The sequence below is a fragment of the Lemur catta genome, chromosome 18, assembly GCF_020740605.2.
Source record: "Lemur catta isolate mLemCat1 chromosome 18, mLemCat1.pri, whole genome shotgun sequence".
Taxonomy (NCBI): Eukaryota; Metazoa; Chordata; class Mammalia; order Primates; family Lemuridae; genus Lemur; species Lemur catta.
In genome coordinates, this window is record NC_059145.1 from 17,129,778 (window position 1) to 17,148,670 (window position 18,893).

An 18,893-nucleotide genomic window follows, 5' to 3' on the forward strand; every position below is an offset into this window, starting at 1 on the left:
TCATAATGATATGCATAGACTGTATACTGCAGATAAAGTTCCTTCTGCCATCTGCAAATGAAGCATAAACAGTAGGAGAGAAGGGAGGTTACAATCTGCAGCTTCTTTTAGTAAAAACCAGAGAACAGCAGCTGTGAGCAAGAAGAATGTTCTAGTCCTTCCTAATTTATTTATCATTTTACATCTCAAAGTGTTAAAGGAGTCATATTAATTTCATTTTGCGTTAGAGGAATTGGAGATAAGCTATGGTGGTAGGAAAAGCTACTCCTGCTAGTTTGGAAAATAGTGCAAGTAAGATCTCTCTCACAGAAGCTGACTTTAGTGGAGTCCAAGACTGACTTTGCTCTTAGACCCTCCTTCCACATAGCCGAGCTCAACAAAATTCTTACCCACCTAGAACTTAACGTTGACAGCTCAGAGGCTGAACAATTTTTTGCTGTGAGACTTTTAAGCTAGTTCTGAAGTCATTTGGCCATTCCCAGTCTTCTTGGATGACCCCACAATTTCAGCAAACACTGCAATCATCAGTTTTCAAATCTGTTCATAATTCTAGGTGAAAATAGTTCCTGGAATTTCTTGAAAGCATGAATTCTCCACCTCTGAAGCTAAGGGATTCCAATGTAAGGCATTACTTCTTTAAGAAGTTCCATTTAAATGAGCGATACTATAATCTGAAACAAATCTGATAAGATAATAAGATTGATCATCTCAGGTAATGGGTAAATGGTGTGTGTTATTCCTTGAGCTTTCTGAATTTTTTTAAATGACATTGAAATGCTTATATTTTTGCATGTGTATAGTACTTTGGAATTTAGAAATTGCCTTTGCTTGCAGTTTCACAACTAAATGTTATGACACTTTGGTGAAGAAGGTGGGGGAAGTATTTGAAGCCCAGCTGTGCATTTGGCCCAAGAACATTTAAGTGAATGGCAGAGCCTAGGGTCCCCCTTAATGTCAGGATATTTCAAAGGCCAGCACACTTCCTGTTATGCCTCAGCTGACTCCCGCAAAGATGATGTTTTAGCCATTTGGTTTTGGTCCTGCTTGGAAGGGATGACTTTTGCAAGATTAGGAGGAGGGATAAATAAGGTTTCTTGTTTTTACCCATGCTTAGACCTTAATGTCTCTGCTGACCAGTTACGTCTTCAAGATGTGATGAACCTGAAGAAATATCCTTTTTTGTATCATTAGTAGCAGTAGTAATAGTATCACCTAACTTTATTGTATACTCAGTTACATGCCAGATACCGCTTTGTATACAGTTAATAATCATAACCATTGAGATAAAGAAAGAGAAAGAATATTAGTTTCCTCAATATACAGTTGGTTAAACTGAGTAAAACTAAGACTCTGAGAAATTAAATAACCTGCTTAAGGTTATTTAGCTTACTTAGCCAGTTGGTGATGATGCCAGCGATTAAGTGCACAAATCTGACTTTTAAAACCCAGGATTCATAATCACAAAACCAGGAAAGGCAAATACACTGTGCATGTGCTGCCACTCTCTATACCTATGTCCATGGCAGACATCACTAATTGATTGTGGCATTGTCTGTTGTCCTACCTCATTGTGCCTTCTTTCTCAAAACGGCTTTCCAGACAGCCACTACCACGTGATTGGAGTTGGCGTATAAAATAAGTTTTTTCATCAGCTTCACTGACTTTAAAATTCATCTACCAAACCACTAAGATATACTTTGAGGAAAAAAAAAAAAAACAGCTGACACATTTTATCATTGATTATTATCACCCTGTCACTATTGATATCACATAGTGATATTTATATAAGTATTTTAGTTGTTCGCAAGTAGAAGCTGAAATGAATGATGGTTAATTTCTTACTGCAGCACATGCAGCCTGAGAGTGATGATCATGGACTTTGATACTGAATATACATTTGTAATTATTGAGGCAAGCAGGGTCATGTAGTCATCATGACTAGTTTCAAAGCATAAATAACATTTTAGATACCATGTGTCTAACCATCTGCAGGCTTCCAGGATAATGTGTATTGCAATGAACTTAACTATACAATGGGGAGCTGTGCGAGCAATTAGTTGCTTTGTATGTGTCCTCTGATTTCACCAAGGCTAGCAGAGAAAGGACGGATTTTGTAAAAAGGAAGAATAAAGACATATACATACTTTTAATGGGTGGGATTGTGGATGCTGTGACCGTCTGCCCAGAGTCCTGACGAAAAGATAAGGGTCATGAAATGAATTTTTAAAGTAGGTTAAGAGCTCTTGTTTTGAATTCGTTTCCTGAAAATCCTCACTCCTTACCCATTCAGGAGAAGCCCAGCATTGTGCTAAAATTAGAAATCAGTCCACAGAATTCTGCACCACTTATTTCAATTATAATGATTCCTGGACATTTTTTTCTGAGAAAGTCTACACACAATTATCATTTATGATACAATGATTTCAATGGGAGTATTTAGGAAGTGGTAATGACTACTAGAGAAGGTTTACTTTTAGTAGCAGAGTAGCATGTGAGTCCTCTGCTGGGATTAAAACTCAACGGTTCCTACTTAAAAACCATTTGCCTACACTTGCGGCACAGAGAGTAGTGAAGACGTTAGGATATTATATAAATATCTGTAATGTAAATTATAAGAAATTTTTATTATTTAAAATCATTTCTTCAGGCTTCCATTTTGATAATTGTAGTAATTATCTTGCTTATTTTCACACATGACAATTGTCCTGGTTAATTTTTTTATGTATCAACTTGACTGGGCCACAGAGCACCCAAATATTTGGTTAAATGTTATTATTTTGGGTGTATCTGTGAGGGCTTTTCTGGATAAAATTAACATTGGCATGCACAGGCTGAGTAAAGCAGATTGCCCTCCCCAACATGGGTGAGCCTCATGCAATTCATTGAAGGTCCAAATAGAATAAAAGGCTGTGTAAGAAAGAATTCTCTCTGTCGTCTACCTGTCTTTGAACTGAGACATCTGCCTTTTTCTGCCTTCAGGCTTGGATTCAGACTGGAACTTACACCATCAGCTCTCCTGGTTCTTAAGTCTTTGGCCTCTAACTGGAACTATACCATTGGTTCTCTTGGGGCTCCACCTTGTTGTCTCCAAATTTTGTACTTCTCAGCCTCCATAATTGTGTAAGCCAATTCTTTATAGTAAATCTCTAGATAGATAGATGTACATGTGCTTGTGTGTGTGGGTGTATGCAATTAGTTCTGCTTCTCTGGAGAACCCAGACTAATACAACAATAATTATATTTACATGTGTTTATATTTGTTTTACAGTGTCCAACAAATAAGAGCATATTTTTGTCCTTGTTATTTTAGTTATAATTTTCTCATTCATTCCTTTCTGTAAACCTGAAAGCTAAATATTCCTACAGATAATAAAACTGAATTTCAAGGAGTTTGCTAGGTCACTCAGCCAGTAAGTAGGGGAGACAGACTTTGAAATCTGAAATACTGAATGCAGCATATCTACCAAAAAAATTGGAGGCTACCTTTGACCTTGGGCAAGTCCCTTTCTCTGGGCTCATTCTATAAAATAATAGTGCTAAACTTGATTTTATTCAAGGAACTCTAATCCTGAACAATGACCAATGTAAGAGCATAAATATCAAAGCATATTACAGAGGTTTTATATACAGGGTATCCCAAAAGTCTCCATACAAAGGAAAAATTTTGTAAAATTTTGTAATGAGTATTTTGTAAATAAAGGTACATTTAGCTATAATTTCACATTTTCCCTGTGTAAGGTGACTTTTGGATGCCCTGTATATTAAAAAAACATATAGAGAGAGATAGAGATATAAATATATATATGGAAATGGAATTGAAGTTAGAATATATAGAACTAGGGCTTGTTTATGTGGCATATACTATAACTAGCACAGTACCTTCGGGAAATGACTTTTTTTAGAACTTAGTTTCCTCTTGCATTAAATGCAGGACTGACTAAATCAGGAGTTTCTGAGAGTGGTGAATAAACTGTGCTTCAGAGAATTCCTAATACCCCCGTATTAAGTGCAAAATTGTGCAGAGGGGCGCCCCCTTTGAGAATCTAAAGGCTATTAGGTTTATATATAATGTCAGAGTGTTGACTCATGGACTAGATGAACTCCATGAGTCTTTCTGTTCTGACATTCTGTCACTATAAAATGCTATTTTCGTAACAGACTTTATTTGAAAATGACCATATAAAACACTTGCATAATATTGGTTATTTTCCCCTAGAATTTAATGTAAATTATTGAAAAATATAGGAAATACAGTCTTCTTAAATTTAATTCCTAGAGTGTATTTTGGAGAGTCTTATATATTGTGATTCATATTGCCAAACTGATCTTCCTAATTATTTTCCCAATTTGTATTACCAGCAGGAGTGATAAGAAAACAGGTTAGTTGACGTCTCCCATGCCAATCCTAGACATTAGCATCATTTTTGATTTTTGCCAGTTCTGTGGGGACTAACAGTGTTCTGGTTTCTGGTTCTTTAAATTTTAATTTTACTGTTCTATTATCGTCACTGGGTTTATACATCTCAGATTTGAATTTGCCACAGCTATTACCTAGGTTATGAATTTTTCTCACATCATAGCAAAACCTGAGAATGAAGAATTTCACCCCTCAGGTTAAGTTCTATTTTCAGGAAGGAGTACAGATGTGAGTATTTTTTGTCTACAGAACTGGGTACCTGTGTGACAAAGTTCCGTATTGGTACTTTCCATATGGTAAATCTGGGTGTTCATCTCACCAGGTTCCCAAGGTGCCCCATTAACTCAAAACTTCCTAAAGGTTTGTGAAACAGAAAAGCGTGGAGGATCCTGGGAAGTACGATAATTTAGAAAGGGTTTACAGTAATCTGCTGAAAGCATGTGCTTCAAAAGCTGCTGGAGAGATAAAGAAATAGCAGATAGGAGTGGGTGGTGGGAACTGAGTATTGAAGGATTTAAGGAAGGCCTGTGTTGCTTTTCCCAGTGAGAAGGGATTGCCTGCCTGGACTTAGAGAACCATGAGCACATGTGAGATTGCTCTGCCACAGAACCGAGAGAGATGCTGAAGCAATTTTCCAACCATTTTATAGCTTCTCAGAATCCCCTCAAAATAGTTGTTTCAAGAGCTCCATTAGAAAAAAAAAGTCAAATATAATAGAGAGTTGAGCAAATTTTCATAGGCTAGCATTTCTGGTGGTAAAAAAAAAAATGACAATTATCTGTATAGATGCTGCAGTCCACCAAAAATTTATACTACTAGAAAATGAAAAAATTATATTACTGTGTTATGGATTTTAGTACATAAATCATGAAGGAAGTATGTCACAACTTTTTCATACTGAAAGTTCATTTGCTACTTCTTTAAAGAGAATATTCAGAGAACTGATGGAACTGATATTTAGGAGTTACTTTCATTCTTTCTGAAATTTCCCAGGTTTAATTGATTATTTTCAAATCAATTCATGGTTGTAGGTCAGTGCTTCTCAAGGTGTGATCCCTGGACCAGAACCAGTAGTGGCATCTGTGAGCTTTTTAAAAATACCCACCTTGGGCCCACCTCAGATCCACAACACCAAAGGCTCTGGGAAAGGGACCCAGGTGATATGGATACTTGCTGGAGTTTCAGACTATTCATATGGGTGATGGCCAATTATATAAAAATATTAAAATTTTATGTATTGAAGTTAAACTGTATAATCAATGTCTACACAAATTTTATCTAATAACCTTTAATGACAAGATACAGAGCTTATTTCAGATAGTACTTTACCCTTTATTGTAAAATTATCAACATGACCATAACTATACCTTCTCTGTTGAGAATTTTATAAAAATGTTTGAATAATATCCCATAATATGTAATTAGCACTTTGCATATGGAAGGTACTAAGGTATTTACATATTTGAATTCATTTTTATCTTCATAGCTAGCAGTCCTATGAATGGGTACTCCTATTATATTTAGGCATGCATATATATATCAGAAAATATTTTTTATCACTGTACCTGGGATATTCACATATATAAAGAAAAAAAACTAAAAAATATCAGTTTGCCTAAAAATAGATAATATAAATAATTCAGAAATCACTTCCAACTGTTTCTACCAGAATTTTAAAAGTTACACTAGGAAACAATTTTTTTCATTTCGTAAGTATTATTACAAAATAATTTTATCATATTTTGTTAAAATTTGAAAATCTCTGATCCCTTCAAAATTAGAAAAGATCTATATAATTCACAAAACTTACATCAAAGAAACTCAATAATGATTATAATTAGACCACAATTTAGAAGTGAAAGAAGTGTAAATAAATCCCTAAGTAATACATACATAATACATGCTAATGCTTGAAAATTGCTTTCAGGAAAAAAACACCTTGACTATAGGATGCTTTCTGTATGGCAGTTTATATTACTTTGGAACACTTCCATCTAGTGGTCGAGACTTTTAACTACATCTTTTATTGTAACTACATTTTTTATTATAAGATTCTTACACTGTTTAATCAAAGAGGCATGTGTTGGAAATTTTAAAATTCATTTTGAAACATAGTTGATTCTCATACTCCTTGTAGGAATTTATAATATGAACATTTTCCCCATGGAATTACTACAATTATACATCATATACATTTTAATTCATTACAATTCTAATATATACTGTACCTATACTGTAACCTACTGAAGTTTACTAAAAAAAATGTTTTTTGTACTGATTATTGTAATCAGAATTACTGAGTTACATGTCACATAATTGTTTTATAAAACAATAATAATTTCATTTCCCAAAAAGCACAATAAGAGAGAGCTTGGCATCAGCTAAAAAATAATTACCTTTTTGCATTGTGATCAAGCCTGCAGTGTGCGGTTTTGTGGAGTTTTGTTTGTTTGTTTGTTTGTTTGTTTGTTTCATTACACAAGGGATTTGGGTTGGGGCTCCTGTATATTCTAAATATACGAATATAAAAAAATTAAAACCTAAGTCACTGGTAAGCAGAACTGGAATTAAGTTTTTTTTCTTACTATAATTTATTGAATTTTTCCATTTAGTGCTTCATTCAGTTCATTAATTTATCTAACAAATTTGGCAACTATTATATACTGGGAGTATTCCTGGGTACGAAAGCAGTGAACAAGATAAAGTTGTTGATCTCCTGGAGCTTAAGTTGTAGTGGGAACAGAGAAGAAAAAAAATCATATAAGAATATAAATTCATATAGTAATGATTGCTATGAAGAAATAAAAAAGAATAATGTAACAGAGTCTGGTTATTTTAGAGCTGGTAATCAGAAAAGTCTTCTTTTAAAAATTGACCTTTAAACGTAGCTATAAATGACAATAAGCCAATTTGTACAAGATTTGAGAAAAGACTATTCCAGACAGAAAGAACAGGAATTGTAAATGTCCTTAGGCAAGAATAAGTTTTGGTGGACTCCAGAAACACACAGAAGGGTGGAGTGGCCCCCGCTTTGCTGTGGGGCAGAGTATATATGCTAAGGTCATAAGGTAGGCAGGGGCTAGCTCATATATGGTCATGTTAAGAATTTGGGATTTGGGCTAAACTTATTGAGAAACTATTAATACAATCTGAATAATACTTTATAAAGTTCCCTGGGCTTGTTTTATAGATTGGAGAAGGGGGCAAAAATGAAGCAAGAAGACCACTAGCAGGAAAGAGATACATACCTTTGGCTTGGCCTAGGATGTTAGCAAGGTTGGTAGAGAAAAAGGAATGGATTTAAAATATGTTTTGGAGTTAGTGCTGTAGGAAGTGATGGATTGGCTGTAGGACAGTGAGGGAAAGAGTGGATTCAAGAATGAGTCTAAAGATTTTGGCTTGAGTTACTGAGTGGATGGTGGGATCACTTATTAAGTTGAACAACACTGTGGGGAGAAGAGTTGGGGGTGCAAATACAGACTTCTTTCATGCATCTGGACTAGCATTTTCTCAGATGCATCCTTTATTTAGAATATCTCCTCTTTGTTACTGTCATTTTTTTACTCAGCAGATATTTAATAAATGGTCATTAGATACCAGGCGTCGTGCCAGATGGTTGGTATTTCCAGTGAAAATAAAGACGCATCTGCCACCCTTATAAAACTTCGAGGCTAGTGGGAGAAATAGAGATGGTAATCAAATAGCCATACAATAAAAGTAAAACTGCAACAGTGATTCATGATAAAAATCAGAGCGGTACATAATAATGTGCTACACTAAAATAAGGTGATTTTACTAGTTATGGCAGTCTTGGGAAGTTTTCCTGGAGAGACAATACTAAACTTAAAGCAGGTCAGTGATTCTGTGAAGCAGAAATAAGAAATGTAAAGGTGTTGGGGCAGGAAGGAATTTGGCAACTACCTGGAGTTCATAAAAGACAAGAGTCTGAGCCTGGATTCCTTAACAACGGAGTCTACAGCAATCAGTGTATGGGCTACTCATTTGTTACAGAGAACGATCCTATGTAGTAGGCATGAGTCTAAAGACAGAGTGAGACAGGGAAGGAGGGAGAACCAATAGAAGTTACATTACTGAGTTGGCAGCTGTTGAATGCAAATGATGGCTCTATCCCATGGGACCATTGTGCATAGGAGAGGAAGGAAGAAAGCAAGATAGGATAAACGAAGTTTGGAATTTATCCACCGGCTCTCTTCTCTCATTGGAAAATGTTTGCTCCACAAGCTATTAACCCCTCCATGCTTCCAAGTTGAGCATGAATGGGCACCAGGCAGAGTCTCACAGCATCTCACGCCACAGTGTGAGGATGCATTTTCACCTGAAGTTAGTCAGTGGTAGTCCATGCACAGATGCTCACTCCAACAGCCATTGGTGCAGGACAGATGAGGCCTAGAGAACCTCAAGCAGGGTAGAAGATGTGTTTGATACAAGAGAGGAAAGGAAGAACAGGAAAAGAAGGGACTTGAGAGCTGAGTAGGGGTCTGACCATGCAGGGCATTGAAGGCCAACTGAAGATTTTTGTTTTTATCTTAAAAGAAATGGAAAGCCAATTTTTGTTGTTGTTGTTGTTGTTGTTGTTGTTGTTGTAAGTAGGCATACAGCATGAACAGATTTGCATTTCAAAAATCACCCTGCCTGTGTACTAGAGAACAGTTTGAAGGGAGAGGGAGTAGACACAGGGAGACCACTCAGCAGAAAAGTGGTCCAGCCAAAGTGGTCACAGTGTAGACAAGGGGCAGATCCAGGAGATACAGAGGAGAAAATAGCAACAGAGTTTAGTGATGGATTGAGCATGGGAGTTGAAGGAGAAAGCTTGATATGGAGGAAGATGCCTGGGTTTTTGTCTTGAGTACTTGGATGGGTACTGCTGCCATTCACAGAACAGTACAGTGGGGGGAAGTCAGATTTGGAAGGGGAAAATTATGCATTCACTTTTGAAACGTTAAGTTGGAAATATCCTTCAGACATCAGAGAGATGTCAAGTAAAAAGAGTCCTGGGCTAAAAATTACTTGAAGTCATCCGTCTGCACATAGCAATCAAAGTCTTGAATAGGACAGATATCTTAGGAAAATAACAGAGTGGGAAAGATACCTAAAGTCGAGTCTGCAAAGAATTCCAAGGTCCAGCAAGTTTGGATGCCATATCTTCCTAGAGATGTACAATGCAGTAGATATATCAATTTAATTATTTTTGCCAACGTTCCCAAAATATTTTGGTCAAAAATACTATTTTCTACAAAATCAGTGATTCAAGAAACCTCTTTCGGGGGAAAAAATTATATGGATGATTAGTATGGCAAATTTTAAATTTTTCATTCTGTTATAAATAGACTAATCAATGATACCTTTTTCCCCACCTATTAATAGAATTTATATCTTTGAGTTATAGTGCAATATATTATTTCTTTCGGGTAACATCTGGGAATTTCCAATTTCCATATCCTTTCTTTACTCATGTATATATAAGACATTGCTTCACATTTTAAGTGATGTATGATGAAAACCTCATGGTATTAACACATGCTTAACAACATACTAAACTAAATGTCCTTGAAAAGTGTTGTACTTATGTTTATCTGACTTATGTCTGATTTATTTTGGCAATAAGGTCTCTTTGTGAACAGAATGCCATGAAGCCAAGGATATATGGCTGGAAAATTCTCTATGTCATATTTTATGGGGAAACAAATGAGAATAGTACAAGAAGAGAAATGTCACAACATAGATTCTGATTTTTGATAAGGAATCACAAATACCAACTTAAAAATATTTAGAGCAATTATTTTTGAAGCCACTTCCGGTAACAACTTTCTATTCTTCTTCTGTTTCTCAAAAGAGTGAGTGGAATATAATGAGATGTGTGAGAGTCATTTAAAAATAGTTTACATTTGAATTACTACTTCTCAGGTTGCACGCATTCAACAATTTTATACAATAAAGGATTGATTGTTTATTGTATGTCTTGATCACATAATTTAAAACCAAGAAGTTTGTAAACATGATCAATAAGTCAGCATTAAGCTTAAACTCACCTTTCTTTAGCATTTTCAAGAGAATGTAGAGGAGTAAGGATATGAAAAAATATACTAGTACAATGATTATGAGCACTGGTTTTGGAGTCAAAGAGCCCTGGGTTTAATTTCTAGTGCTAGACCATGGTGGTGATACACTAAGATATTTAACCTCCCTGTGCCTGAATTCTATAAACCAAATAAGGTTGTTCGAGGGTTAAATACAATGCTGTATGTAAAGTGCTTAGTATAGACAAAACAATTTTTAAAGGTCACAATTTTCAGTAGAGTGTCTACTGAACCAGATTGGATATCCCAATTATAAAAGAGCATGTCAAAATTATCTACTAGCCTTATTTGACCATACAGCATATTGGACATTTTTTTGAAAAGTGACATCTCTACATTTTTCCACAAAATAGCCAGATTCATTCATTTTAAATTTATGTTTATCTTAAGTATAAACTTTTTTGGCATAATCCATTTTATAGGTGTTGATGATACTAAATGGTCTATTTGTAAATACTGTAATTGAAATAAAAATATTTTATTTATACCTCATTTATACTTTATTTTATATATCATTTATAGATATTCCTGGATCAGAGGCAACTTTAGCTAAGGTTAATAGGTAAATTCCGACTCTTCTCAGCAGTATAGAACAGAATACAAACATTTTTAGAGTACATGAAGTTGAACTTTTATTTGGAAAGTTGAATTTCATGTATAATGAAAATATTTTTAAACCATACATATTCATAAGCATAATACAAACACCACCTACAATACAAACACATTTAATAAAGTTCTACTATGAATATTAATCTAAGTCAAAGGAAAAGGTAATCAGGTGAATCTGTTCTACATACCTTTTATCTCTTTCGATAATATAATTAAACAATTTAAGGTACAAAACAAAGTAAGTTTTGGCTGAACCCTACTTATTTCATTATAGGAACACTAGGATATATACTACCACAGGTTACAAACCCAATCCCATTATAATCAATTTAAAATTGTTACAATGATCATATTTTAATGGCATGTAAACATATTTAGGGTTTCAATTGGTAATTATGTTTTAAATGCTTAGAAAAACACACCAACATTTCTTGTTATTGTCCTCTCTTTAGTTTATCTCTTCCATGAGTATAAAATAGGGAAAAAATATTATTTGAGACTTCCAGCATAACTTCATCGTGCTCTACATTTTTATAAACATGGGTACATCTAAAATATCGATGCCTTTATACCAATAGAATAAAACCACCAAATTCACATTTTTCTTATAAATAAGCATGCAAAATTAGTGGAAAACACTTTTGTATAGCAAAGACCCTGCTTAATTTTCTTCTGATTAATAATTTTCAATGACATGTGCAAATCATACTGTTCATTAAACAGTAGACATTTTATTTTCTGTAGATTTGTTTTTCTATAAAAATATATTTATGTGCTCACAGGAAAAAAGTTGAGTTGGTGTGTGTGAGGTGACATTTAGATACATAATTAGATTAAAGGTTTGTTTATGAAGTCAAAAGGCATCTTAACTTCTATCATTTTCAAATTTTTCTTCATAAAAAAGAACACCCTGTGACAAAGATAAGGTAACTGAGATGATCATTAGCACTTTAGAATTGAGACAGTTTGAAGCAAAGGAGTTAAGCAACTAGCCTAAGGTTTATGTACAAAATCAGTGCTGGAACCAGGAAGAGAACTTGGATTTTCCCACCCTTGGACAACTCTCTAGGAACTCATCCCCACCAACCATCTTTGAGATTATATACAACCTATTCTATTAAAATAATACTGACAGTAGACTAGAGAAAGTTAGTGTAAAGCCAATTAAGAACAAAGTTCTAAATATTGGCTGCTGCCTTATCACTCAGTGGGCATTTTGCAATTAATTATCACCCATTTAGAATCACCATTGTACATCATGGGCTCTGTTACTGGTTGTTTGAGGGAAAAGAATGAAATCCATTTTAACTTACTTGGATCCTTGCTTTTTCATTTGAAGCTTATTCTGACTCATAAAACATATGGATAATATAATTTCACAGTTAAAATCAGGTACAGTCCTGGAACGATTTCTTCTGTGCTAAAGATTCTCAATAGAAGCCAAATAGTATTGAGAAAAAGTAATGGTGATAGCAAACAGTAGACATGATCCAATCTCATTTTTCATATCGGTAAGTTTTGACCATTTAGAAAACATAAATAGGAACACCCTTGATTCTCAGACAACCGAAGGAAAACATTGAAGTATAGGAAGAGCAAATATTTCAATCTTTGTGTTAACTTCTGACTTACAGATTATTAAATTGCTAATGAATCTACTCCTAATGTTTTTTTTGTTTGTTTGTTTTTTGACATTATTTCCAACCTGCATGACTCTTCAAACCGCTTTTTGGCTGATGACAAAGAAGAGGAAATAAAATGGTAGCAGAACTAAACCTGCAAGTTCTAACCTTTCCCTCATCGATAGCTGAGCACCACAACTTCCTCCCACATAAATCCAAACATGATGACTGTTTCTGCAGAAAAGTTGCACCTTAGAAATCATACGTGGATGGAGCTCAAGTTGCCCTGATGGATGGGTGGTTGGAGGACCAAGATGCCTCCCCGTTTTGATATGCTTCCTTCCGGGAGTATGATCAAATCCTGAGCCCGTGAATTATGGTGTTAAGTAAGACATTCTTTTCCTGCCTATGCATTTTACAGGATATGTGATATTAAAAGGACAATTAGATATTCCATGTGTATTACTGCATTGGTCATTATAGATGCCCCTAATTTTGGTCCCCAAGAAATATAAGGCATCACATAAATCAAAGCTGAGGATTTAACAGTATACACCAATAATTACAGTTCAAAAAAGAAAGTAAAATAAATATATGAGTTGATTTTACTTAAACACAGTTAAGAATTTCAGGGTCAGGTGAAAAAATGTTTCCATAAAATGAAAAGTTGAACACAACTTTACTGATACACATGCACAATCCTTCATACTGCTTTTAAAACAACTTGGTGTACAATTTTAAAAGGACCAACAGCCCATGTACCAGGAAATGAATTCTCTGAATTTGTACTTACTGTGACAGAAGAAGAACATACAGGGAAAAAGTCTCACCATAAAGATGTTTAAAATGTGATATAGGCAAACATACGTATAGGAATTTCAACTGTAAACAGTTTTTCTGTGTTGGGGGGTGGCTAGAGTAGGCGTACACTCAATAACAAAAACATATTTTTAAAAATATGAAAACATTTCCCTCAATATTTATATGATATTTTATTTTGAGACTGTTGAACAAAGCAATATAAGAACAAAATCCAAGTACTTTATACAAAGTCTTCCATTTTGGAACCTCATGTTATTGGTTGTAGCTCTGAAATGCTGAAAATGGTATCTTACTACATACTCTAGCTGTACACACATGCCTGTTAATGTTCTTTTTATCACTTCAAAATAAAACACATCTATATTTTAAATTGTGTAAATATTAACAAAATATGTACAATGCATTCATGAAATATATGCAAGCATACCATTATATAAACATAGAAAAAGGTAAAAGTAGTCAATTTGGAAATGAAGATATTAAATAGATATAGCTATTATAATCCAGAACAATGGATACCTTATGCCTATCCTTTAATAAAATAACCTTCTGACCACTGCTTCCTTTGCAGCTAAATGTAGTCTAAGGAAAAGACAGAAAACAAAAAACAAAGATGCTCGTCGATGTCATAACTGATACAAATAAAAAAAAAATTTCATGTTGAAACTGAAAAAGTTATAATTCTGTTCACACATGACCATCTCTGGGCAAATAGTTAGGAGCTCAATAAATACTAGTTGATTGTTTACCTAAGATTTTTGCTACTAAAATTTAAATAATAAATTTAGACTGTATATATTCAGTGAACTGTTTTAATAAGACATTCATATTCCTTTTTACATTTTAAATAACCAGTTTACCTATGATCTTTCCACCTGTAGTGAAGCAAAGTCACTAAGACAGTTCTCAGAGATTGAATACAAACGTGCATATGGAGATAAATCCACACGGTAGCAACAGCTATGCAAACACATCGAACAGTTAAATCAGGCAAATACGGAGTACACTGAATGAGTACTTTGTATTCCACTGCAGTGAATCTAAATACAGGATTTGTTTTGTGTTTTGCATTTTGAGCACCGGAAACAAAAACAAAAACAAAAATGAAACATAGGCTGGAAGGGCTTGGTATTTTATTTTTTGAAGGCAGTGCTATTTTCTTAACATAATTGCAGGTTGTTGAATTTTGGATGAAATCTTCAGCCAACATGTTTCTATCCTATATGAAAGTTTTTGCTCCCTTGAACAGACACATACAGAAAGTTGAGGTGAACCAGTAATGTGGCTTACACAGGTTGTGTTTATGCCCGGAGTGGAAAAGTTGCCGTAGAACTTCCATTGCTTTCAACAGATCCTTTCTCCTTAGATCCAGCATAAGCGCCGATAAATGATCCATCTTCATTGAATAGGGCATGCTCTCCTTCTCCGTACTCAACCAAGCTGTCAGCACTTTCTGTGGCCTGAATATCCCTATTAAGGGACCGAAGGCTCCCTTTGAGAGGTTTTTCATCACTGTCACTAGAAAACAAAAAGAATAGTTTAACAAAATCTAATATTCATTTTCATATAAAGCAAGACTCATTCATCAGTGCTAAAGTCTTATAATTTTCAGGACATTCATATTAGCATTGAAGACAGATACATAAAACTCAAATGACACTTCCACAAATCCATGTTTAAAAAGTCATAACCAATTTGTACATTGTGGGTAATTGAGAAACAATTTTCTATTATTCAAAACTTTTCTGCTTCCCTTTAAAATTGGGAGCTTAGCTTTTGTGGGACCTGTGCAGATTCAACCTGTTGACGTCCATAGTGGCTCCTCCGGTCTGAATGTCTATGTTCCCCCAAAATGTATATGTTAAAACCTGGTGACCAATGTGATAGCATTAGGAGGTGGAGCCTTTAGGAAGTGATTAAGCCATGCAGGTAGAGCTCTCATGAATGGGATTTATGTCCTTATAGAAGAGGCTCCACATGTGTTGGACCATGTGAGGACACAGTGAGAAGGTGCCATCTATGAACCAGAAAGTGGACCCTCACCAGACACTGAGAATGTCGGCAACTTGACCTGACACTTCCCAAACTACAGAACTGTGAAAAATAAATTTCTGTTGTTTATAAGCCATCCATTTGAAGTTGTTTTGTTACAGCAGCCCTAATGGACTAAGACAGAGGACAAATGTTATTTCCCCTGCTTTCATGAACTTTCAGAGTTCCCAGACCCCATGTCTTGATCTTCTGTCTTTACTTTTGATGCTGAGATTCTCCCATATCCTTCCAAAAATATCTTTTTTGTTTAGGTTAATCAATCATATTCTGTTCCTGGAAACCAAAGAACCTTCTTTAATATAGTTGACAAACTCAAGTTTTGTTAAATTAAAACAAAAAGAAATGGCTGGCATTTTAAGAACATAAATAATATGAGTACACTGTATTTATGGGATGGATTTTATTCTTCAACAAAAGCAACTCTGAGACAGTAAAAATGCCTATCCAATGATACAATCTTCTAAATTTTTGATCAAGATATTTTTAAGTGCCTACTAGTATTACATGATGAAGCTGTACACCAAATAAATGATCTTAGAAATTTTTCAAAAAGAAGACTGTGGAAAAATATAATTAAAATGTATATAGCACTTTATAATAAGTGATATTCATCAGTGCAGTTCATCCAATATGTCTGGCTCTCAACTTTCTAGGAACATGGCAGGGTGATACTTTCCCACCCACTCTGAATTACATATCAACATTTAACTTGCTTTGGCCAAAAATAAAGTGAGCAATGGTGACATATGTCACTTTCAAGTGGAAGATTTAAATCCAGTGCTGAATTTGCCATGCTCTGTTTCCACTGCTGCGGGGACCCTGCTTCTTCATCCACTAGCCAGTGCTCCTAAGTGACTAAGATGATCAGGGTAATCTGTGTAGGACACATAACTACACGTAACTTGAGAAACAAAAAGCTTTTAGAGTTGTTTCTGATAGCAGCGTAACACAAACTATCCTGACTGATACAGTGATTGGCTCCAGAATTATGATATTGCAGTTACAAAAACAAATCAAGAAAAAAGATGTAGCATTGGTTTAAGAGCCAGCAACGAATAGTGAAGAAAAATAAGGAAGAAACTATTATCAGAAGCTAGTAGGATGAGGGCTCATGTTGTGCAAGGGCATAGTATCTGGTAAAACCGTCTCCTGGAATAATGTGGAGAATAGACAATTTTCCTGATGAATGTGCAGTTTTGGGGAAAGAGGTTAGAAAACATGAATTACTGTAAAGGGATGCCATGAAATAATGCAGGGGATGATGTTACCTATCTTTTTAAATAAGCAGCAGAGTATGGGGAAATGAGTTTCCAGACAAGGCATTGTTTTAGGGTTTTTTTTGCCTATAAAACTGAACTAATATTAATTGTCTTTCAAAAATATTTTGAAAAGTTGTGAAAGGTCCTCAGTGATCCCCTTCTCATGGAATTTGAGCCCTTCCATAACCCCCTCCCTTTGAGTGTGGGTTGAACTTATTGACTCACTCCTATAGAACACAACAGAAGTTGTGAGACAGCACTTCCAACATTAGACTGTGAAAGGACTATGGCTTCTGACTTGGGTGCTCTTTCCTGCTCTCTTGCTCACTCACTCTGAAGGAAGCCAGCTGCCATGTTGCCCATGGCCCTATAAAGAAATCCACATGGTATGGAGCTAAAGACGATCTCTGGCCTGTGAAGAACTGAAGCTTCTTGTTTCAACAGTCCATATGGAACTGAATCCTGCCAACAGCCACGTGAGTGGCCTGGGAAGTGGATTCTACTCCAGCTGAGCCTTTAGATGAGACCACAGTCCTGGTCAAAGCCCTTTTGCAACCTCATGAGAGACCCTGAGCCAGAGGTACCCAGCTAAGCCATGCCTGAATTCCTGACTCATGAGGACTTTGAAATAATAAATGTTCATTGTTCTAAACTGTTAGTTTTTGGGGGGTAATTGTTATGAAGCAAATGATAACTAATACAATAGTGATGAGCACAATTTGCAAAGTTCCAAAATTCATTCATTCATTCTTCCTTCCTTTGTTTCTCTTTTCCCTTTCTTCCTTCCTTCCTTGCTTCATTCTTTCTTTCTTTTTCATCCTTTATGTCCTAGCTTATCTCTTTTAGATAATCTTTTTTCCAAAATCTCTCCTATGCAGAAATAGTTGCTTCCTCTTGTGCTCTCTTATTCTGTTTAATTAATTACAGTATTTGCATGTGTAAGTTTTTTTTCTCTGCATATTAAGTTTATTTAGAGGACAAGATTTGTAACTTATTTAGCTTTGCAGGTACACACAGTAGGTATACAGATATGTGTCGGTAGCTGCAAAGTGAATACAATCATAATGGCCGTGCTAAAGAGTGGCCTTAAGATGTCTTAGCTACCTCAAATAGACATTTAACCTCAATAAAAACAGTGTCCTTGTGTTACACACAGAGCTTCAAGAAAAGTGTCCTACACTTACACCAGAACTATAATTCTTTATATACTCCCACCCCTGTACACAGAAAATCAGTTGCCGTCACTTAAGTAGGCCCTGATTGTACAAAATATTCTTTTATAGGGGCATTACAATATAGTTCTGTAAATTTTATTTTAAGAATAAAAATATTTTATACATTTAAGCTTATAACTTGATGTTATGTGTTTAATATGTGTTTTAATATATTTTAAAATGCAATCTTATGTTTACCTGTATTCCCCAAAGGTTTCATCTTTTACTGACTGAACTTCTGGATCTGGATGCAAATCTTCCTTTTCTTTCACTAAAAATAAGGAAGCAATAGAAGGAAAGTAATACAATGAATTTGTGAAGACATTTTAGCATTGCTGTTGAAAGGTAGGCAATCAATAAGAACAGCATCGCTCAAATCTTTTGAAACCAGTGAGGCAAGTTTTTTTCTTGTTGCTTGATTGTTTTTGTGCCTGTATCTGCAACAGTTATCTCTGTGTGTAAACAAAAAAGAAAAAGGATTTTCTGGACTCTACTTATTTGTCATCAGACGTCCAGCATGTTGCAGATCTTCATCTGACTACTCCATCCTATGTGGGCAACAAATCTTACTGGAAGACTCCAACTTAGTTTGGTCTCTCAATGAAGATCAAATTACTAAATATTCATTTTACCGTCCAAACTTTTTGAAGATGACATAGGTCCCTATCAGATCTATGTCTTAAACTATAATGTATTTAAAAAGTCAAACATTTGGTTGCTCTATATCACTCTCTTACTGAAAATTGCTGCAACAATCTGAATATTCAGGTCTATACTGATATTTTAAATTTAGATTT

At 35.0% G+C, this 18,893-nt stretch overlaps 1 protein-coding gene across 1 annotated transcript in view; it reads right to left on the bottom strand.

The window, feature by feature from the left end:
* Window positions 1-11,130: 11,130 nt before the first annotated feature.
* CHL1 (cell adhesion molecule L1 like) overlaps window positions 11,131-18,893 on the bottom strand; it is a 192,504-nt gene continuing 184,741 nt past the window's right edge. Inside the window, exons 27-28 of the mRNA XM_045530402.1 lie at window positions 18,295-18,367; window positions 11,131-15,089 (exon numbers count right to left, since the gene is read on the bottom strand). Coding sequence (XP_045386358.1) covers window positions 14,873-15,089; window positions 18,295-18,367 — 290 coding nt within the window. The 3' untranslated portion in view covers window positions 11,131-14,872. The remainder of the gene's footprint in view (window positions 15,090-18,294; window positions 18,368-18,893) is intronic.